Genomic DNA, 24,333 nt, shown 5'->3' with positions numbered 1-24,333 from the left:
AAATTACCTCCAGCTCCAAACACCAACACCCTCAGTGCTGTTTCAGGCAAACCCTGATGCCAAGCCACCCTCTCTACCGTTTCAAGCATCTCACCCTCTTACACCAGACATCCCAGTATAATAATTTGTTCCCCGCCAACCACCTTGCAGCTGTATGCCTCTGCCAACCAGTCAAGTTGCACTTTACATCCATGTCTGTCCAAAATGTCATCACTTCATCATTGTATCCTATTAAACATTAAACGTGTGTGAAACTGACATAATTAGCATATGAATGATTGCGTTATGACCAAAAACGTATTTTGTGAGGTCACATAGACCTTGCCTTTTGACCACCAAAATCGAATCAGTTCATCCAGGAGTCCAGGAGGCATACAATTATATTTAGATAGCACGTACAATGATATATGTAAGCCTTTTCATAACACTGTGACCAAATCAGGGAGCAAAGTGTTGACATATGGGGTTTAAAGTGGTGCAGACAGAGCGAGCATTTGATACTCAAAATAATTCTTTAGCTCTTTTTCGGTCAAGGGATAAAAATAAATTTCATGGGGCTCTTGTTCCCTTAATACACATTTGCGTTGTTGTATAGCTGGTGTCTTTGTGTGGGAGTCCTCAGGAAGCTGGCCCACTGAGACTATGTTTGATAGACAGTTGCGTGCCTGCGGTTGGTTTGTGAAGGAAACCCAGTGACAGATCAGCTCGGTGCAGCCGGGGAGATCCGTGTTCCTGAACTCTCCACGGACACTTTGGCCCCCAGCAGCCCGGCCTGTGGTTTCCCACCATTGCTCACTATTTAGCAGGCCAGCAACAACAAAAACATAATAATCTTTGCTTGAGTCAACTTCCTCTGTGTCACAGAAACTGCAGTTTATAACTGGAAACTGGACTTACGCAAAAAGAACAGCTACTTATGTGGTGATGAGTCCAGTCACCACGCAAAACCTTTATTCAAGGAACCAGTTAATGAAAACATACTGTACATTATCATACTATAGATATATTACATTGTGTTAGGTTGCATAGTGTTAAAGGTAAACTATAATGTTGATAGCTGGTAGACTGGCTGTGCATCTGCCCTGTATTAGTAGCATCTTCCAAACAACTACTCTGGTGGTGGAGCTTTGCATGCATCACATGGAGCATTTATATCAGTCTGTATCTCTGACTACATTCAAATAGGAGGCTTTGATACATCTATTTGACCTTTAAAAAGAGAGAAAATATATACAGTAGTAGTTATATTCACATGGCAGTGATAGGCAAACAGTAAAAGACACAGATGGCATGAATGAGGCTGGCTTTAAGTGCTAGAATGTATGTTTTTTTTCATCCTTTTCTAACAGTCTGAGAACATATTTGAGAGTATTTGTGATCTATACTGTGTCTTTTGAATTTCATCTTCATGAAAAGATTTCCTTCTCCATTTAGAGCAATAGAGAGAAAATAAAGTCCAGCGTCGACAACCCCACAGACCCTGTGGTGTTTCAGCAAGTCACATAGCTCCTTATTTGCCGCTTCCCCACAAACACTCAGAGAAAAGGGTCCAGCATTGTAACTTTTTTAACAGCAAGAGGTACAATGTTGTGTCTTTTTTCTGGGACTAGTTTGTAGTAATAGGGGGTCAGTATTTCCCGAAATAATGCAATCGCATCTCTCCACCGAAGGCCCAGCGATACTCCTCATCTCCTAATGCCTCCGATACCTCAACACAGTGTCCTTTCACAGTCCTCCATCTATAGCTGGGTGGCTTTGGTAGAGCGCCTGGTCCTCCTGTCACGATGTTGAGCGGCAGGGAGGCGGCAGTAACGTGGCGACCATCCTCGGGACTTCCTCTTGGATCTACGTGGCATGCTAGGGTCTGGGGGGGCTGGTAGTCAGGCCTCCTCGGCCGTGGCGTCTATCCCAGCGTAGGTGAAGTTCTCAAAGAGAGCCATGTTCACATAAGCCTGGAAGATGGATAGAAGCTTGTGATTTCAGAATTTAATACATAATAAAAATGTCATGGTATTTGGATGCATGCTGGAGGTATGATGGTTCCATCTGTGTCTTAATGCTGAAACCTCATGCATTTAGGTCATGCTGTTCAGACCACACTTGGTGAGAACAACTACACAAGTGTCAAAGATCTGGTGCCAAATGGCTGCAAACCTACAATTTGCAGTAGTTTATTGTAAATTAACTCAAACAGTAACACCCTATATGTAACTTGACAAACTAAATAGCTATAAAAATAAATAATAAATACAAATAATAAAAAATGTCATTAAAATTTCATAATATAGTACGTCATAAAAATGCCATAGTATGGTTTTAGCAACAGGGTAGCCATCTTGTAGTCCTAAGTGGTAACAACAGGACATTCTCCTGTTCTAACCCCTTCTGCCGACATTGTGTGAATGCAGGATTACCTTCCTGGCCTCCTGCATCCTGTTGAGCTGGACAGAGATTTGGGAGAAGGGGGGTCTCTCGTAGGGCCGATCTCTCCAGCACTGCTTCATCAGCTCATAGCTGGACAGAGAGCGACACATTGATGAATAGAACAGAGGAGAGGAAAACAGAATAAGCTAATCTGTAGCTACAAAATTCGAAATACTTACATCTCATCATCACAGTTTTTGGGTTTCTCCATCCTGAAGCCTTGTGGCAGTTTTTCATAAAGCTCAGCGCACGTCATCCCACAATATGGTGTGCCACCTGACACACAAGACACGAAGGAGAGAAAATGCTTTTATGATTGGGATTGTTTATGGAGAAATGGTGAGAATCGTCACCATCGTGCTACCATCACAGGACCACGGGCTGTATGCTTACTTACCTAAGCTTACAATTTCCCAGAGGAGAACACCAAAAGACCACCTGGGAGAGAAGATGCAAGGACAGACATGGGAATAAAATATAAGGGTTTTTATTAATAACACCTGAAAATAATCATTGACTTCAAGAATTGAATGATATTACAGATTTTTCTCAACATCATTTCTAGTATCTAAGCTGACAGACCTTGGCCTCTGTAATTCCATCTGCAGTTGGATACAAGATTTTCTGACAGGCCGACTCCAGACAGTAAGATTAGGAAACAGATACTCATTTATCACAGTTCTGAATAGTGGTGCTCCACAAGGTTGCTGTCGCAGTCCCTCACTGTATAGTCTGTACACATATGACTGTGTGGCTAAACATCATACAAACGGCGTTGTGAAATTTGCAGATGATACAACAGTGATAGGGCTCATTACTAATAGCAATGTGATGGCATACAAGGACGAAGTGAGGAAACATGTGGTGTCACAACAACAGTCTGTCCCTGAATGCGGAGAAAACTAAGGAGCTTATAATTGATTTCAGGAGAATTAAAACTGTTCAATCACCTGTCGATATGAATAACACTCCTGTCCAAATTGTCAACAATTTCAAGTTCCTAGGCATCCATATTTCTGACTCCTCTCCTGGTCCCTTCACATTAGTTGTGTCATAAAAATGGCACAACAGAGACTGTATTTTTTGAGGTGTTTAAAGAAACATGATATTTCCACAAAAACCCTCATCAACTTCTACCGGTCTGCAATAGAAAGCATCTTAACTGGATGCATACTGGTATGGTTTAGCAACATTACATCATATGACAACAAACTCCTGATGAGGACAGTGAAAACAGCATCTAAAATGATTGGATCACCGTCACCACAGTAACAGAACATATTCACCACTCGCTGCAGGAAGAAAGCACTTTGTATCATGCAGGACACAAGTCATCCAGCATATACTCTTTTCTCTTATTTCCCTTCAGGGAAGCACCTACAGAGCATTAGAGCTCGGACCTCTCGCCTCAGAGACAGTTTTTACCCTCAGATGGTCAGACTACTGAACAGTAGCACTAAATGAATGCAGAGCTGTGGATTGTTTTATGGATGTTTTAGGTTGTTTTATAATTTTATTCTCAGGTATTGTCTTATTTATTGTAGTATTTATCAAATGTACTATTTATAGATTTTAAGGGCCGAGAGACAGCCAGGGTAAAATGCATTTCATTGCATTTCACTGTACTTTTAAATGCATATGACAAATAAACTTGAAACTTGAACTTGAAACGCGGAAAGAGATGGGAAACCACTGAGTGTCTCAACAACATGAAACCACCTTCTTTCCTGCGATCGGATTACCGCTAGATTTCAAGAGAAATGCCACCTGTTTCACAGTGTGCCACAGTGTGGTAGATCATACGATCAGACAAGTGTTGCTTTTGGTGCCGGCCTGTCTTTGTGTCTTTGTTTATCTCGTCTCACTCTGTCTTGTTCTCCGTCTCTCCCTTACACTCTGTTTTCTCTTCCTAAACTTTACAACTCTCTCTGACCCTACAGGCAGACTTCTTCCGTTAGCTGTCCTACGCTCTTCAAGCTTGTTCTCCACTGCGTATAAATAGACTCCTGTTGACAGACCAACGTCTCGGTTTTGTCTGCTAAGGTGTACCCAAGGCTTCCTGGTTGTGCTTATCAGTTACACAACACACCATTATCACTCCACCAGTCTGCAGACGGATGATTTGTTTTGCAACATCAGAAGCCTGCCACGTCACTCAATAAGCCCCAAAAGAAATATGTTTTGCATTTTGATACAGCAGTGTCAAATAGAGACATAACTGAAGCTTCTGTGTGATACATATTATGAGCTTTGCCTGTTGCAGTGAGTGCAGTAGTTAAAGTTATAAAATGATGTTAGTTGATCAGATGAGTTGACGCTGTTCACTCACACATCACTCTTGGTCGTATACACGCTGTAGTTCAGGGACTCAATGGCCATCCAGCGTACAGGCAGCCTCCCCTGAAAGCCAAGCAAGAGATTCATGTGAAAACTTCTGCTATGTTGATATATCAACTTGTTTACACTGATTGTGAATATTAAAACATTCAATATAAAAAAGGAACAAATAAAGAATTAAAATATGCTTAAGTATTATTATTATTATGTATTGTAAAATGAAAGGATGTTACTGTGGTGCCACAAGTTGATGATGGAGATGCAGTTAACATTACAAGTACCAAGTCCATGGCCTATTAGGGCAATGCAGTATACTGCTATACTCCCACTACGCACTATGCTGCACTTGACTGCCCTCTAAAGGTCATCTCACATATTATCAGAATTTCTCAGTTGCTGTTTAGGTTGTTAGACTGAATTTAATTTGACGTGACACCAGTGAATAACTGTCAGCTTGCAATAAATCTAAGTATCAGTAAGTAATTAATCTTCTAAATAAGTTGTTAGTTGAATAATAAAATGATTTTTTCAAAATGGTATACTTATAGGCTAAAGATATAATACTGTGGGGTGACAAATTTATATCATGCGTATATATATCTACTGGTAAATATCTGTTGCAGGTTATCTGTGCAAGTGATTTGTCTTTATTGCTATTTCACAGAACAAATTTTACTTATTGTCTTCAACATGTGAGAAATGTGTGTAGCTGATGTCAACAGCATTAGTCCGCTAAAGTGAAAATACATGGAATACAAAAAAGTCAAACAACTTCTGCCCTCTGTTGGGTTGTTTTCTGACAAAAAAAAACAAACAGTGTTTGACCCGACCACTCACCATTGTCTTCTTAACATAAACTTCCTCACCGCGGGACAGGCCGAAGTCTGCTATCTTTGCCACAAGGCTGTCCCCTACAAGAACATTCCTGGCTGCCAAATCCCTGTGGATGAACTGGTACCAAAAGAGTTGAAGAGAGGCGTTATTTCATTAACATGTTTTCTTATTTACTTCATCAACATCTACTGTTATTGGACTTGTTGAAAAAAAATGCCTTCATGAGAGACGTTAAACAGAGGAAAGAAAATCTCAAGAAAAATGCACTCATCCACACAAATTAAAGAAGACCTATTATGCTAATTTTCAGGAGCATACTTGTATTTTGATCAACCGAACCAAACAGTTTGGACTCCGCTCCAGCGCTGCTCTGACTAGCTTTGTTTGCGGGCGTGCCAAACTAGCCGCTTGGCAAATGTGTTACTTGGTGACATCACCACGTCACGGAAGAAAAGGCAGGACTTCAATCAAGGCAAGCAAACACTGGTTCTAAACTGCGTAAAATGCTTTGCAGGCAGTTCAGGAGCAGTGTTTCTGTGGGGGAGAGTAACTCCCTTTGGCGTGAACTTTGGGCTTTGTAACTTTGCAGACCTTTAACATGCACAACAAACAATGTAACACACTAAAGGAAAGGTAAAAGTTTTAATAAACAAACAGGCACCCACATACACGCTCTCTCTCCTCCTACCTGCTTGTCACTTAGGTAGTGCATCCCGGTCGCCACGTCTACAGCGAACTGCAGCAGCTGCTGGGAGGTGAGGGTGGAGGCAGTGCCATGCTCCTTGGCAAAGGCAGGATCGGTCTCCAAAACTCGACTCTTCCTCAGAAAGTCTAGAAGGTTACCATAGGGAGCGTATTCGATGGCTATGTAGAGGTAACCTTGAGAACACAGAGAGAAAGTAACATTAGGCAGAGGACCTTATATGGAAAGGATACTTAATAAATGTGCCATAAATGTCCCTTTTTGTCATCTTTGATATCTTGATATGAGATTTAAACTCACTTTGGGGCAATACATAATGTATTTGACATCACAAGAAAATTAAGTGGTTAATAGAGTTAAGGCTGCTGCTAATAAACATTTCATTTTCTATCTGCACAAGCTGTTAGCAGCTCACCTCCCCCAAAACTCTGACTAAGAGCTTGGCTGGCCTGCCTGCAATAGGCCGGGACGAGACCCAGCTACAGCTGGTAAGGGGCTTGGTCTTCAACAGTTCTGTCTTGACACAGACAGAAGTAAACCAGACCTTTCATGAAATCCTCACAGAGTTCAACCAGATGGCCGAGACTTTGTTAATAGATGACGACTTCCAGCCGAAACCAGAGTTCTTACAGGTCATGAGGCATTTGTGGTTGTTGGAAGGGTTTCATGTTGATTTTACCAGGACCAGAGAGAGTGCCAACACAATTAGCTAATACCATATGTCGAAGGAAAGAATAACGGGGCAGTGGACAGACTGGTCAAAGAAACGGAACATAATAAAATTATGTTCCTTCTCAGTTACAAGAGATTATGGTAATCAGGACATGCTGTGTTTCCTGCAGCAACATCTTTCCAAAACAATTTTCTCTGCTCAAAATGAGAAACCAAGCATATCAGCACAATGAAATACAGTAGGTTGTGTCTGAAATCACATACTAACATGTTATTTAGTATGCTACAACAGTATGTGACATTTTTTAGTATTTACAAAACAAGTATCAAACCAATAGTTTGAAAATTGCATACTATTTCCAGTGAAATATTACAGTATGCAAACACTGGACAAACGCGGTGGCATAAATATCCCACAATGCAATGCGGTAGTAACAACAACGTTCATAACAGACAATGCTGAACATCTCTGTAACGTCAACAACGCTTCAATTTAAGTGTAAGTATAAGATTTCACTTTGCTAGGCGTAATACATTTTTAAAATTACTTCAGATTTGACTCTAACAAATCGTTGTTTTGGTCACATGAGCTTGGGTTACCATGGTTACATGTCTCCAACATGCAAGGAGGCTCTCAGGAAGTGACAACATAAATTACAGTTCAGTGCATCTGAAAAGATACATACTACTGTTATTTCATATAAACGTATGTTGGAACGATAGTACATATATTATGGTAGGTAGTGCATAGTATGCGATTCTGGAAGCAGCCTGTATATGGATTACTGTGATTTCTCCTCAAAATAACAAATGGAAGAACATTAGAGCTCCCAATGTCTTCAGGCTTAGTGTTTACTTTTTCACAGTAAAATCAATCAATGAATTAGCTCTTGTCCTGGCACCAACTTCATTAAAACAACTCGATATGTGTATTTATGGTAGTATATGAGAATATGTCTCCACAGAGATCAGCAAAAAATGCTGTGCTATAAAAAGCTGATCCAGAGGATGCTGACTATTTTGTTTTTCAATCTTTATCTTCCCCTTGACATTTGAGTATCTATCAGATATCTTCTATGTTCATTTCCTCCTCCTGTCCTGTCGGTCAATGCTGAATTATCCCTGCACGCACCTAATTCTTTCACAATGTTGATATCTGTACAGTGGATTTGTTCCAGATCTGTGCAAGATGAGAACGCGTATGAGCTGAAAACACCATATATATTTCCCCCCTTTTTGGGGGGGGGAAATTACAGACATATGCTGAATGGATCAAATGAATAAATGCCTGACACCAGAAAAAAAATGAAGCAGAAAACTCCCAAAATGCCAAAAACAGCAATTGAGTAACAGCTTGTACTACCACTGCAAGCCAGTGACTTTCTCTGTTGCAATAAAAGACAATTCAACAGCTTGAGCAAAGAGAGAGGCAGCAAAGGAGGACCAAATGCAAACTATGTCAAAGAAATATTACTCCCTGAAATCATGTCTTTCGTCTTTATCTCTGTCCTTCTTTATTTTCCCATCTGTACCTTCCTGCCTGCTTCCCTCCCTCCCCTCCTCACCACAACAATCCTTCCTTCCCCTCTTACTTCCTTCCTCTTTCCCTCCATTTTACAATCAGTTTGTTGGTTGAGCACCAAGCCAGTCTTTCCATATTGTAAATGGAATACTCATGTGTTAACGCTTCAAATAGTCTTTTTTGTATAAAATGATTACAATTTACAAATTACAAAATAATAAAAAAACAATTTAAAATGTATGAGGCATGTTAACAAACAGCTAAATCACAAAAGACCATAACTGCTCAAAAAAGAAAAAGACATGAAGGGAGGATAAGGACTTGTTGGACATTTTTAACTTCTTTTTTTTAACATTGTAATGCTCATAAGTTCATTATTCATAAGAATGAGGTTTTGTTGTTTTAGTTGAGGTTGGGGAGGTACAATCTATATGTTTTTTTTAACTCTAATCACTTAATAAAAGAAGAGAACCTGAGTTAAACAACAGATGTAAACACAGTAGAGTGAAGGTCTGCAGAGTCAAGTGCTTGAAAGTGAAACCGGTGGGTTTATTTTTCAAGGCTGATTTGGTTTTGTAATGTCTTCACTGATGTGCTTTCCATACAGACTTCCTCTCCCATATGTTATCAATCTTTGATCAAACAAAAGCAATTATTCGACGTAGAAGCCATCGGATGTAGCTGTGGGATCTGTGGGAAACTGATACTCCACGGTAAGAACTGGAGCCAAGGAAACCTTATACAAATACATAAATACATGTCACAGCAGCGTGCTTGTGAGGCACATGGACAAATCAAACAAATGTGATAGTGCAAAATGCTTCTGGCAGGCAGGGATTATTTCACTTGGACACATTCTGGTGCTTTCCAGGTGCAGATGACAGAGGATCAGATGGGAGTGGATCTGTTTGGATCTCAAGCAGGAAGAATTTAACCTGTTCCTTTACCGTAGTACATACAGGGGTATGATTAGTTGAATAAGGATAGATAGAAGTAGGATCTGGTCAGGATATTGTCTGCAGGACACTGACTAGTATATCATCATAAATCATTGTTATCATCATATTAGCAAATACATTTAGATTATTTGACTATTTGGAAAGTCTCCACACATATTTTGCAATACATACCAATCCAGTATATTATTGACTATACTACATCTATGCACAGGCAAGACATTGCTAAAAGTGCCATGGATGAAATCATAACTCTGAGCTCATATATCCATCACAATGGATCATCTCCATGACAAGTCAATAACAGACTGTACTCGCTGATAAAGGCTGTGTGATACGGTTGAACACTCCAGAGAAAGCTTGTAAGTGGACCTTGAATTGGGTTTGTTTTATCAAAGATCTGTGTTTTTTATTATTTCAGATATAGGCTATATATGATAAATAAGTACATATATAATAAGAAATAGTCGATCTCTTTATACATTCCTCCTAATATATCTTTCTGTTTTACCGTATAAGTTGTGTCCTGGAGCATCTAAAATTTGGGTCCACAAAATGACAGAAGGATTATATTGTATATCACACAATTTATGAGGCCTAGACATCAGGTAAGCAAGGTAAGGTAACATACATACAACTTTCTTAGTTTTGCACCAAACAGCCTAACCACCATCACCAAAAGCCTCAACTCGAAAGCTCATCAATATCCATAAAAGCCACTAGGTGTCGCTCACTCACCTCTGTTCTCACAGGCTCCTATCAGGTTGATGATGTTGGGATGCTGGCCTAGTTTACACAGCACCTCCAGCTCCCCTGCAAAGTCTCGGTGGTCATTCTCTGAGGCAAACTCTGCGGGAAGATCAGCATGCGCGCGGCATCGTTAGACAAAGTGCAAGCAAAGCAGCTTCAGTGTGTTTGTGTGTGATGCATGTACAGCATCTGCATATGGTAATGTGTGCTTGTATGAATGTGTGCCAAGGTCACCTTTCAGCATCTTGATGGCTGCGCTCATTTTGCTGCCATCCTTCTTGATCATGGCTTTGATGACCTGGTTTTGAGACAGTTGTTAGCTTAAATGTTTAAGAATAAAGGACCAAGTCAACCAAAGTAAAACATTAAAAAATAAAATAAAAAAGTGCATTCAAAGCGTAAACACCTGGCCGAAGTTGCCCTCTCCGATGACATCTTCAAACTTTATGTCCTCCCACTCCAGGATTGGATAGGTGAGGGGCTCTGGCGTTGGTTTGGGCCTTCGTGTCAGGGTCAGAGTTCCTGAGTTAAACTGCAGAATAGTCTCCTCACCCTGGGGGTATAAACAGTCATAAGCTCGGCAATAAATACACATTTATTAAAGTTCTTGACAGTAGGATTGTCTCAAAATACATCTGAGCTTTGTCAAATCAGATATGATGGTAACCAAGACTCAGTTTATCCCTTACCGATCCAGACTGGTAGGTGAAGGTGCGGCGACGGTTGAGCAGCGTCTTGCGGATGAAGAAAAGAGCCAACAGTGCCAGCAGGATAGTCACACAGGTGACAGTTACCGAGCCCACCACTGCCACCAACAGCTGGTAACTATCCCCGACAGGCCTCCCTGCCACACCCTGGGTGGTCGGGGTTAAACTCTGAACGCCTTTTTTGGAAAAGAGGAAGAGATGGAAAGGGAGGACGGAGGGGCAGGATGGAAGATGGAGAGAAAAACCAAGTAGGGAGATGGAGATGATTTTCAGACAGTGGAGATAAATAGACCCTGTCACTGTGTGGGTGGTCTTGTTCAACGCCACCTGGGAAAACCCCAGTATTGGCCACAAGTACAGTGGTGTAGAAATTTTCCACTGGGAGCTACTTTTAGCTTGAAGGGAAAATACATGTATGTCCAAGAAACTATAAAAAAAAGTCCTTGATTCATGTCAGTACACTGGATTATTCAATCATTCATTTTGAAAAGAAGTCATTCTAGTAATCCAAAAAATTAAATTTTTGCTGTACTGTTGCTGCCAGATCTGCCAAACCAGAGAGGAAAGGTTTACTCAATCTTTTCTGCTCTGACATCCCATATTTAGGTCTGTCATGTGAGTTTGAATTGATCAAACACATCAGTCGCAGTAACGTTGGATAAAAGGTGGTTGAGCAGACAATAACCTCCTACCTCCATCCCCTTGTGTCATCGCCTGAACAATCTTGCTCCACTCTCCCGGCACTTTGGACGAAGCCCTCACTCTGAACTGGTAGAGTGTGCTGCCGTTGAGTGCCGTCACATCTTTGGTGGTCTTGTTCCCATCGTCTGTGTCCACCCAACGGTGAGGGGTCCCCTGGCCAACTGGTTGGTACTCTATGATGTATTTAATGATGCCTCCATTGGGATCTTCGGGGGGCTGCCACCTCACCTGGATGGCTGACATGGACAGAGGCAGGGCCTGGATGTTGCGTGGGGATGATGGACCTGAGATACAGAGAGATTAGATTCAACAGATTAGATTCTGTAAAACTATATTCTGAAATAACATCACTGCTCCAGTCACAGGCTTTTACACTTTGGTGCTCTGGGAAAGACAAGGGTTTAACAGCATTCATTGCCGTTCTGTCGGATTGGTATTTTTCTAATTTCACTGATTGCAAACTAAACTGGATAATTAATTGACACCTAGCTATCAGCTGCTAAACTCAATTTAACTTTGTGGGCAGGGAGAGAGTCACCAAACAACCAGCAAGCATCAATTATACAGCAAATCTAAGAAGCTCTTATCATCCCATAGATTTCCTTTTTATTTACCATTAGAATTAAATACATGTGAGCCTTTAACATATTGTGTTAGACCTCATGTTTTGCCACAAACCACTGTAAATGTATTACTTGCAGCATATTAACAGCAGAGTTACCCTGGCTGTTGATGCGGAACTGGTACGGTTTGGAGGGCGGCCCCTTGCTGCCACAGTTGATGAGGTGCACCACCACGGTGTAGTCCTGCTGGTACTCCAGTTTGTGGAACTTTGTGGAGAGCACAGTGAGCAGGGTGGTCTCCTCCAGTAGTTTCTCACTGTAGGGCGGAGGCCCGATGAGCTGCACTAAAAAGCCACTGGCTGTGCCGGCATTAACGCCGTTGTTGGCGGGAAGTCGCCAGCGTACAGTGGCATTGCGGCCTTCCACCGAGCTGATGTCAATCTCAGGTTGAACTGTGGGCTCTGCAGCGACAGAGAACACAGGATGAGCTCCTTGTGAATTTATCTCATTATGTCAGTCACGGTTCCCTAAAATTGCCCCTTAAAGGACAGATACAGTATTTTGGAGTAGTAGTTAGGACTGTTAGCTCACAACAAGAAGGAACTAGCTTTAAATATTGGCACTGCTCCTTTCTGAATTTACCCACATGGTTCATTTCAGGGTGCTCTGGTTTCCTCCCAAAGTCAAAAGACAAGCAGTTTAGTTGGAGGTCTGAATGTGTTTGCATGTCTGTGCCACCAATCCAAACTACATTCTAATTCTAAGACTTTGTGTATGTAGTCTGTTTACATGGGGAAAGTGATAAGATAAAGCATACTCAAAACAGTCAATATAAAAACTAAAAACCCTTGATTTTTGAGTATGCTGTTAGTGTATAGTGATGTTCACTATTCTCCCAGGAGCCAGCCTGTTCTCATTCCCAGGGCGTCAAATACCAACGCTTTGTCACAGCCGTCGGCATTCCGTACCGACGCACAGGGCACCCTTTAGTGCCTGTATGAGATGCACCGGACTTTTCATTAACAACAATGTAAACACATCCAACAATAAACACTCAGAGAAAGTGCGCCGGGAGGGGAGGTGGATGGGACCAAGAAACACAAGGCTTTCATCCAGGAGACCGCTGTTCGTGTCCCGCGCGCTATGTTACAATCAGCTGTTCGTTCATGTCCCCTGTTCACAACGTTCAGTGTAATTTTAACTGTACAAACGTAGTAGGTTTTAAGCCTAACGATGTTGTTTTTTCCCAAAATTAACTACAGTGCTTTTATTGCCTGAACCTAAGCAAATGTTTTGTTTACTTCACAACATTAAGCACGTGTTTACTGCGACCGAAAAGAGTATACAGTATACGACGAGTTGGGATGAAAACGCTTTGGAGGAGCTCACAGACGGAAAAAAACTAAAAAGTGTGGATGGCAGAGAAACAGCTCCAGGAACGCCTCCCAGAAGTAAAAGTATTAAATTGTGTGAAGAAAATTAGCTGTCTCTTTATTTGGCAGTAGCATTTTATTTCACAGTGTGATTGATGTCCAACTGTGCAATTATTGTATCGATTTCCTTTTAGTATAAAACACAAAACATTAAATATGCTGATTATGTTTATACTAACTGCAAAAATGGAGTACATTATAAAGATTAGTATATAGTATATACTGTATACAGTTAGTTTGCAGTATGGAATTGGGACACTGTTGGCTCTGTGATGAACCTACAACCTGTATGGGGTGTTTGCTCGCATTTTGGCCGATTATACAGTATACTGTAGGCCACAGCACCCTGTAATGTAATCAAGTAGCTTGAGAAAATGAATGAATGTCAACCATGAATACACTATTTTATGGTGCAGAATTTAATTTGCATCATATGCACTTTTGAATATGACTTCTCACTCCATGGTCTTAAACTCTTCGGTGGTCCCTCTCAAAGGCATGCGAGTCTCTATTCCAAACAGTTTGTACTTGTGCAAGAGACCAACGTTCCCTTGTAACGAATCAAATTAGTTCCATCTCACACACGGATCTAACCACATATTGCCAAAGAGACATTTTCCCATTTCAGTTTTCTTTACTTGCACACTCAGATATTCTCTCTCCCTCTACACCACAATCATTGGGGAATTAAATCCCTGACTCTGCCACTTGAATGCAGGTTCTTGCTATTCAGTGATTAGTTTAGTGACTCCTAGCTGACTGATAGCAAAGGTTTGTTTTTTGTTATTTTGATCCCATAGGGTCTTCATTTTATTTCCAGCAAAGAAGTGCCCACGGATCATTTCAGTCCGCTGGTATCTTTCTATATTTGTCCCGTACTCGAGTCATCAGGACAGATATGCTCACTGGGGGAAAAGACAACTGGCTCCTAAAGGCCTGGGAAAAGCACTGCTCAGAGAACTATTAGTCTCACTAGACACAAGATAATTGTGCTTGCTTAAGTTCTGTGGTTCAGACTGAAGACATTTGTTCTCAGGCAAGATTTCCAGATAAATAAACCAGTATGTGTGCGATCCCAGTTATTTGTGGGTCTTACCGGGACAATCAGTCTCCATGATGGCCTCTGGCCCCTGAGCCCCCTCTCCGCCTTCCCCAGGGCGACTCAGCTGGACACGGACGCGGTAACGTGTTGAAGGCTCCAGGTTCATGAGCGTGATGGGCTCTTTGTCATAAACTGAAAGAAAGTGGATATAGGAAATGCTGATTACGTAAGATTATGGTTTTCCAGCAGAAATGTTGGATAACATTTTGCTTAAAACAAACACCCGCACAGATATACATGTAAAACTATTAAAAACTCAGAGGCTACACTACACAAAAAAAAATCAGCCGAGCACTTGAACTCTCTAGGACATGATGCACACTGTAGAGAAAACATGATTAGGGTGTTTCTTCACTCTATAACTGTAGCTAGTACATTATACATATGTGGAATGAAAATAAATGTTGCTTTCTGTGATAAAGGCTGCCTAAATGACATCTTTGAATGGTATCTTACCTATGATGGATGACCAAGAGTCTCCATTCTCCACAGGCTTGTAGAGAAGCTTGGTGGAGACAATGGGGCCGTCTCCTCTGTGGGAGTCCACCGGTATCACCTTCAGCTGCTTACTCTTTTTTTCCAGCAGTTTGGGAGCAGTAGCGGGAACAGGGGGTTCTGAGTAGACACAGAAACAACTTTGAAAATTCTTTGTTGCTGGCATGTGGTGTGGAAATGGTCACAAAATAATATATTTTCCTCTCTGTTTATTATTTCACATTTTTACTCAAAAGGAACCACACAGACCTTTAATGGTGAGGTTGAACTTGCGGGAGTCCTGGCCTCCATTGGTGGACACCCGGCACTCCCACAACCCTCCTTGTTGAGCACTCAGACGAGGGATCTCAAACAGGGCTGTACTCTTATTGGAGTCCATGACAGTGCGAGAAGCCTGAGAGTAAAGCACATAACACACAATATAATGCGACGCAAGATGAAAACCATATTCAGATTTCCTGTGACTGTTCTTGCTGCTGCTACGTCCTCACTCTGAGAACTTTGTTCCTGTGTGAAGTGCTTGTACAATTCTTTATCAGATTGTTTCTATTATCAAGGAAACAGCACGGAAAGAATAACACAGAATTTTCACATGTCACTTGCAGGCAACACGTGGTAACTGCTGCACTATAGAGTGATACAGCCTTATCTGGTCAGGCCATTGTGTTGTTGACTTCCTCCGAGCTTGACTCAACCTTGTAATCATCAGCCTAATCTTAAAGGGGCAGTAACATTTAATTTTATTATTAATCTGACGTCAAACCACCCGACAATGTTCTTGGAGGTCCTGAAACTGCTTTATTGAACAATTATTAGGGTAATTCATTACCTTTTACATATTTAAAGGACTAATTTGATATTTTAAGGAGTATGCTTCTTTGCTGTTTAGCTGAGAGCTGCAGCAATTAATCGATTAATCGATTAGTTGTCAACTATTAAATTAATCACCAACTATTTTGATAATTGATTAATTGGTTTGAGTATGTCTTTAAGAAAAAAAAGGCTCTGATTCCAGCTTCTTAAATGTGAATATTTTCTGTTTTTTTATTCCTCTATGACTGTAAACTGAATATCTTTCAGTTGTGGACAAAACAGGACATTTGAGGACGTTGCCTTGGGCTTTAAGAAACATTGATCGACAGTTTAATTAATAATGAAAATAATCGTCAGTTGCAGCCCTAGTTAGATGGGAATATCAATACTGCCCTTATGTCTGCGTGTTAAGTATGAGTATTAAGAACCAGGAGGTGATTACCTTAGCTTAGCATTAAAGACAAGGAAACAGTTAGCCTAGCTTTCCCCAAATTACTGCTCATCAGCATCTGTAAAGCTCACTAATTAACATGTTGTATCTTATTTCTTTTTAAATCTGTACACAAACAGAATGTAAATGTCGCTGGCTATTTTAATGTGGTGAAACATTATTAAAAACGCACAATAAATGAACGAAGATATGACAAATCTTGCGGCACCCTCGGCCTGTCCTCAAGGCAGCCACTTTGGGAACCCCTGTACTAGATCACCCTTCTCCCTGTGTGGCCTTGTATTTAATCTCTGCCTGACTACCTTGGTTTAAGTTTTATTCAATCATTGAATTTTGTTTATTTTCAGTCAGGCTTACTATAAGCTATCTTGGCAGGAGTTTTGCAAGCAACTGACGGTCTTTCTACCTTGAGCACAGTGCTGTCCAGCTTTCGCAGCTCGATGCTGTTGTGGCTGGGCAGGGGGTTGCCTGTGGCTGAACAAAAGATCTTGGGGCTTGAGTTCAGATTCCATTCCAAATTGCTATCCAAATCCAAAATCTGGGGAGCTCGGTCTGAAAATAGAGGGAGGCAAGGAACAGAGATTGAGAAAAGACAATGTGGATAGTGACAGAGGAACATTTTGTAAATCACTAGATAGGAAAAAAAAAAGTAATTTTTTTACTTGCCAATCCTCACCTATGTTTTATTTATTCATTTATTATTGTTATTTTTCTTGTGTTGTTGGCTTTTCTATGATGTTGTTTTGTGTTACTGAAAACTTGAAATTCAATAAACTTTAATTCATAAAAAAAGAAAGAGGAGAAGTGCACTCTTGCAAGTGCAGACACGATGACCATTAAAGCTTCAAAACTTAAAAAAGGTGAAGCAAAATGGTTGCAGACTCAAGTAATATATGCAATTTAATTAAACAGTTTCACCAGAGCACCTGGCTTCATCTGGGTTTCATTGGGGTTCTGTCATAAAGCCAGATGAAGCCAGCTTGTTTGGTGAAAAGGTTTAATTAAACTGCATGTTTAATTTGTAAGTTTTGTAACTAGTGCAAGTTACCAAATGTTTGCTGTTGTGATGCACATTGTGATGTGAACAGACTCAATGCAGTCAATTCCACAGAGGACCCAGAAGGAAGAAATTGAATAAAAGAGGGATTAATATGATGTGACGATACCTACCAGACTTCTCACAGTTCTGTCCTCTCCACCCTGTGGGACACTGGCATCCACTGAAACGGTTGCAAACTCCACCATTCTGGCATTTACAGCTCAGGCTGCAGTCTGGTCCATACATATCATTATGGCAGGCTGACAATAGAAAACAGAAAGCTGTACTGCACAGTGTGACGCACAAAAGGGTAAAAACACATTATCAAACCATATGTATATTTGTATGTGATGCAGTGCTCACCCCTCTCACAGCGGCTCCCAAACCAGCCGCTGGCACAGGAGCAACCATAAGGGTCTGGTAGGCAGAATCGAAGCCCCTTGCAATTCCGCGAGGAGTCACATGACTCCTGGCAGTTTCGGCCAAACATTCCTTCTCTGCAGGCTGCAAACCATCAGAGAAAGACAAATTCACAAATGTGTTTATTTAAATTCCTTGAGTTTTGCTGGGTCATGCCTGAACCTGCCTTGCAAAACACCACAGAGGATAGAGCAATTAGTTTGCCAATATACTCAACCCCGCAGGTTTAGAATTTATAGTTATATTTGATAGCATTATTAGAAGACAAACAGTTTAGACCGAAATGTTGTGAAGATGTGATGATGATCAATGTAGTCTCCTTACTTTAGGAACTAACAGCTCAAAACATGTGCACACAATACAAATTGTTGGGTCAAAATTGACCCAATTTGGATCACAGACACAATACTGAATTAGCTTTACCCAGTATCTATGGGTAACACGCCATTGGGTCACCAATTAAGCTCAAAACCATGGGTTGTTTTGACCCAGTATTAATGTTATGTTTTATATTATTGTTGGCTTATGACCAAAAGACATCCAACCAGCTTCAACAGTACTTTGTGTTTAATGCTTATTAGCAAATGTTGGCATGCTGACAAGTTAAAATAAGGTGGTGAACATGGTAAGTATTACACCTGCTAATCATCAACATGCTAGCATTGTCATCAAAAAAATCTGTCTTTACGCACATCCTCTCTCTGTCTCATTTACACATACTAAAATTTGTACTACTATATTTGTGAGGACCTTGTATTGAGTACAGTACAAACCTGTCTCACAGCGCGTTCCCATGAATCCCGGAGGACAGATACAGTCTCCGTCGGCATCATGACACATTCCGCCGTTGAGACACTCCGGACAGTCCTTGTCACAGTAAGGACCCCACTTCTTACCTGGACAGTCTAAAGAGAAAAAGAGTTTTCTTTCCTTTTAGAATAGTATACAACATGTAGAAAGTGTGAAGTGCAAAATCCATACATGGTATGTCCTCCTTGGATATGTGTACTGTTTGTTTGTCTGTTTCAGCTTTCAGTCTATTGAACCCCAAAAACGTTTTGAGTGCATCTGCTATTGACCATCTTAGAGAATGCAGACCTAAAGTGTAATAACTTTAAATACATATCATATCATTTAGATGTGTTTTGGCAATTTGTATTGTATTTTGGACAGTTTTTCAAGCAGATAGACTGTTTATATTGTAGAATTCATTATATCTAAGGAAATAAACAAAGACATTGAATCATGTAGTAAAATGCATCTGGTGGAGAGAGAGAGAGAGAGAAAGAGAGAGAGGGAATAGGGGAATCTCAAAGCAGACGCAGGTGGAGGGTGGAGATAGTGTTAATACCGCTGATGTCTCTTCACAATACTGAGCTACAGGAAATGAAACCAACACATGCTGTCTCTGTAAAACATGTCATGTCTTAGCTTGAATTCAATAAGCTGAAAACCAGAATGGCCAGAATTTTGACATTTGGGGAAATATGCTTATCTGTTTTATTGCTGAGAGTTCAATGCCAATCTCATGTCTGTCCATTAAAAGTAAGGCCAAATCCAGCAGCCGGTTATCAATCAATCAATCAAATTATGTTTATATAGCACATTTCATACGACAGGCGTAGACTCAATGCATTTCAAATAAAACAAAAAACAGGCAAAAAGCATATACGACAAAAACATATAAGAATAAGGTTAGCTTAGCTTAGCATAAAGACTGAAAACAGGAGGACACAGCTAACATGGCTTTGTCCAAAGGTGAAACAAATCTGCATACCAGCATATCTAAAGCTCACAAAATAACACATATCTTTTGTTTAATCCATACAGAAACTGAATGTAATAATGACAATTTGTGGTTCTACAGGGTATTATGTGCTTGACTATTTTCTGGCCGAGCGCAGTGACTTTTCTTTTCTTTTCGCAGTGAGTCTTCTTTTTCAGGGATTTACTTATCTATTTTTGTTTTATTCATTAATTTATTATAAGACGTAACCAAACAATGTCTGTCTTGTCTTTCCACTTGTCTGCTTTCATTGTAGAAAATAAAGGCAATTTAAGCTTCTTTTTTTCCCCCAACCATATTCCTTTTTAATTTTAATTTACATCTGCGCTATTTGAAAGGTGAAGAATTGCATGATGAATCTTAGTAAATCTAGAGTGTGCAGTGAATCATATTTCCTCCCAGTAGATTAGTAGTATACTAGTATATTACTGGGGCAGAACGCGTTATGTAAATTATGTATATTGCTGTGTGTGTGTTCCTGTTTCGAAGTGTGTGAATGTCAGGATCCAACAAACCTCTGACGATGAGCCTCATCCAGGCGCCATGAAGAGGGGTGGCCCCCACGTAGCTGGCACTGTAGATGCCTTGATTGGCAAAAGCTGCATTCTCCAGAGTGAGTACAGCTGTGCTGTTGATCATATCGGTCCAGTGAGTCATATAAAAGTAGTTTCCTACATGGAACATATAAAAAAAAACATTAATGCCATTGTTTCTAATGTGTTAAAAAGCACAATCCTATCATTATTTGCAAAAGATCCTAAATTAAAAAAACCTGTGAGTGTACGACCTCGTATTGCACGTTAAATTCCATGTGTCTGCATGTAAACTGGCTTACCGTTGTACTTCCAGGTCACATCTCTCTTTTCAGAGCCGTGTAGCTGCATTCTTAGGTTTACTGTCTCTCCTTTGTTAGCAGTCAGTGTAAGGTGAGTTGGGACAAATTTTGCTATAATAGAACACAGATACAAACATTATTTTCCAAACATGACACACCATATAAGAAAACTGTAGAGCATAAATAATCTGGTCATAGTTTAGGCTTTGTTATAACACTCTTAGTTAAACCTACTTGGGCTAAAGTTATTGATCATTGTGGTCGTCTCAAGTGGGGGGACTTCCTGAGTGGATTCACAGTAGAAGATACCGATATGATCCAGCCCACGGAAGTCTCTGGCCACCGCCTCCTTGTTCCTGGGCTTATGCACTTTAAAATTTGGCTCCTTGGGTAAAATGAGGATTTTGTTGTCTCTCTTGATGTCCAGCTCAACCTGGGCAGGGCTGCGCTCTCCATTGATACAAGAGATGGTGAAGTTATTGACGTTGGTGACCTCTGCTGTGGAGATCATGGTCAAGTCGATTACAGCATCTGCAGGACAGGGAATTAGAGTTTATTAGTCATAAGGCGCTCGACTTGATTATCAGACTACTACGATTCACAAACCTTTTGAGACAGGAGCATCAAGCATCGTCTCTTATTTAGGCATGTAAATGAAAAATTCAACCACTTCAAGAAAAGACTCAGAACTGCATAGCCTCATATTTTGAACAGCATCTCTATAATTTGATTGTGATATTGTACTTGTCACTCTTCATACAGCACTATTCAACTCCATTTTCTTTCATATATCTGGCGCAGAATTCAAAAGAAATGCCTGTATTCTATATGTAGTCCTTTTTCTAAGATTAAAGTTAGCTCACAATGGCAGATATCAGTTTGGCACGTGTTCTGGACTATGTCAAAGGTTTCACTTTTGGATTAAATGGTGCAGATGTCATCAACTCCTTTTCATACACCTGACACAGTTTACACAAAACCGTGCCATAGACCATATATATATATATATGAACACATGAAGTACAGTACAAAGTCAGTAGGCCTCTGTCTTGAATCTCACAATGTATTCATTATAAAAGTGACTCTTACACACTGACACCCCAGATTGAGAAACTGGCAATATCAGCACCCCTTGTACAAAACATCGTTTCAAAAACAAAAGAGCCTCCAGGAATGTGATTATTTGAACAAAAGTGCCAAACCCAATAATGCCAGTTAGTCAAGCATTCCTTTCTCACTGATATTTAAGCCCCAGATCCACAGAACAATGGCAGGAAACATGGATGAGCTCCTGTTTTCCCAAAGGGTTTAGACATCCACACTCTACACAACTAGGGTATTTATGACTTTAACTACATAAAAAATATATATTTTTTAAATTATATAACAATCAAATAGTGTAAACTTAGGTGAGAAATTGGTCTTTCTTAATATACATAAAAAAATTAATTACTTTAATATTTTGCTCTATTTAAGAGCTACCCAAGCAGCATTAAAATAAGTTCCCCCCTTACCTGATAAATCAAGGAAACACAACACAAACACCCCCAAGATCCTCATGGTATTTAAAATCCTCATTGGTAAGAAGTTGTCGTTACTAGATCACAGGGTTTACAGGGAGAGTTGTACATCCAAAACGGTGACGCTGCGTCACGACGAGTGGTGCGCCTTTTTACGCATAACTTGGCGAATCACCCGGAGCTCCAGTTCAGGTGTAAGATGTCTTCGGTAAGACAACAGCGGTCCTGTATAGTTTTCAGAGGTGGTATCACGGTCCGTCACACACTAAGAGTTGGACCAGAGTCGGTAAGGCTCAGCTTCTTTCTCTGGGTGGGAAAGGAAGGAAGAGCGTCACCAGACAGGAGGACTGCTGGCGCTCCAGACCTCCCAATCAGACTCATGTCTTTATGAGTTTAAACTGTGTCACGTTCTGTTCCAATACAATGCCAACCATCATGATTGTCTTTGCATACAATTGACGCTGTGATATCTTACGAATGTTTACTGTTTTAGTTTTTTTCAAGAAATTTCACATTTTTTGTCTGTATTTCAAAATGACAGAAAAATATGTAAAAATGACATGTTTCATTTGTGATTTTTATGTAAATGGTCTTAGATTTACAGTATTTTTTGTAATCACAATCGTTAACATTTTTAAAGATAATTATTCTGTTTTTTTTAGAGGTTTATGACTCTATTTTAACAATTAATTTATGTTAGAAGAAAAGTTGTGACAGGAATATTTTAGTTCTGTGTTGTGAGAAACATATTGCACACTTGTTTTCATGTCGTGAAACGTGAGGCACCAGGATTTTTGTGCATGTCAGGGATTTTTAAATATACATTTTTTGGAGAATTTAAAGGGGAACTAGGTCTATTTTCAAGATTCATAAATGTTATTAATATGGTCTAAGATAGTCAAACTAAATATTAGTAAACATGAACAACTTTTTCCCAAATCCAAAAACTAGAGTTCTAAAACTCAAACTTGTGATGTCATCAAGTATGAAGTGTGGAGCTGCTCCACAATGAATGTGGAGAGATGTTCTAGATGACACTGAGAGCACCCAGAGGAATGATCTGAATATATGGGAACATTTTCTGATTCACAACCGACAACACGCCAATAGAATAAAGCTCTTTTGGGTATAAAAAAAGAAAATCATTCAGTGGGTCCATAGAATCAGTCTCCCATTCATTGTCTATGGGGCATCTCCAGACTTTATACCCTATGACATCACAAGTTTGAGACTTACTTCTCTGGTTTCTGGCTTTGAGAGAGAGGAGCTCATGTTCACACATATTGATTGAACTTTACTAGGCCATTGGAAAAACATATTGGAATTCGTAATTTAGGTGGTGTTCCCCTGTAAGACTGTGTTTCATCAAACTACATCAACTACCCATACTGACAATTGTATACTCTATCACAATATTATACCGATACTTTACATGCATTTGCGTGGCCAAGACCTACACTCCTCGTGCCCCATGTGTCCTCTGTGGCTGACATTGTATTTTATTGCTGCCCTGACTTTTTTTTAAAGATCCTGTAGAACACCAAATGCAGCAGCAGCAGCAGCTGGTATCACATTTTGCCAAATGCAACAGCTTTGTTCTTTCACTTCAATGAGTTAGTTACAATCCCTGCAGCTTTTATGGTCAGCCTCCCCCCTCCCCTCAATGTGATAATCAGTCAGCCTCAGGAAATGATGAACAATATGCTTGTTGTGTCTATTCTGCCATTTCTGCCCCCGATCTTTTAAGTGCTGTACCGTCTTACTTTGAAACATCCAGTTGGAAAAACGGCACACGCCTTTTCTCATTTTCTCTGCAAAAACTGTTGCACTGATTTGATGTTTTCTTTACATAACCTCGCGGCTTCAGACAATCAACTTAAAGTTGACTCAACTTCTTATTGTTTGAGATATCCTGTTTTCGATTTCGGGAGCTCATGTGGCTTTTCTTTGGCCTGCGAGGAATATTCTATTGTCAAAAAAAAAAATAATGTCAAATAGTGCATGAAGGACACACTGAAAACCATAATGACAGAAGATGTCCTGCTGGTTCAATTAGTTAAGGTAAAAGAAATCAAATTAAAACTGAGATGGGTAGACCCAGGTTGGCACTGTTTTGTCTGCAAATCACACTGTTTCCATTTTGACTCTTGGCAAACAAAGGGTCTTGGCACAGATTTTTATTGTCCCTTTAATCTGTTAATGTGACCTGTGTAGCTCAGAAACCACAAACAACTTCTTTTAAAAGAGTCTTACTTCCTATGCACGCTTT

The 24,333-nt window shown here is 40.3% G+C and overlaps 1 protein-coding gene across 3 annotated transcripts; it reads right to left on the bottom strand.

Moving 5' to 3' along the window:
* Nucleotides 1-914: 914 nt before the first annotated feature.
* Nucleotides 915-22,392, bottom strand: tie1 (tyrosine kinase with immunoglobulin-like and EGF-like domains 1). Of its 3 annotated transcripts, none has more exons than XM_037770611.1 (24): nt 22,059-22,392; nt 20,779-21,075; nt 20,545-20,655; nt 20,225-20,380; nt 18,697-18,828; nt 17,867-18,007; nt 17,635-17,763; nt 16,871-17,016; nt 15,450-15,594; nt 15,162-15,320; nt 14,700-14,837; nt 12,329-12,631; nt 11,598-11,891; nt 10,888-11,081; nt 10,605-10,751; nt 10,433-10,496; nt 10,187-10,297; nt 6,284-6,474; nt 5,599-5,712; nt 4,754-4,824; nt 2,822-2,862; nt 2,604-2,700; nt 2,415-2,514; nt 915-1,952 (listed from the first exon to the last, which is right to left on the bottom strand). In XM_037770611.1, exons 1-24 carry the CDS (start codon nt 22,120-22,122, stop codon nt 1,881-1,883), a joined length of 3,417 nt encoding a protein of 1,138 aa, XP_037626539.1. In that variant the 5' UTR covers nt 22,123-22,392; the 3' UTR covers nt 915-1,880. The 3 variants fall into 3 exon arrangements, with proteins under 3 accessions (XP_037626539.1, XP_037626540.1, XP_037626541.1); XM_037770612.1 differs by having other exon boundaries at nt 11,601-11,891; XM_037770613.1 differs by lacking the exon at nt 12,329-12,631.
* Nucleotides 22,393-24,333: the final 1,941 nt, after the last annotated feature.

This window comes from Sebastes umbrosus, chromosome 5 (assembly GCF_015220745.1).
Source record: "Sebastes umbrosus isolate fSebUmb1 chromosome 5, fSebUmb1.pri, whole genome shotgun sequence".
In the NCBI taxonomy this organism is placed as follows: Eukaryota; Metazoa; Chordata; class Actinopteri; order Perciformes; family Sebastidae; genus Sebastes; species Sebastes umbrosus.
Note: the sequence above shows the minus strand (reverse complement) of the source record. Positions and strands in the feature narration are given on the sequence as shown.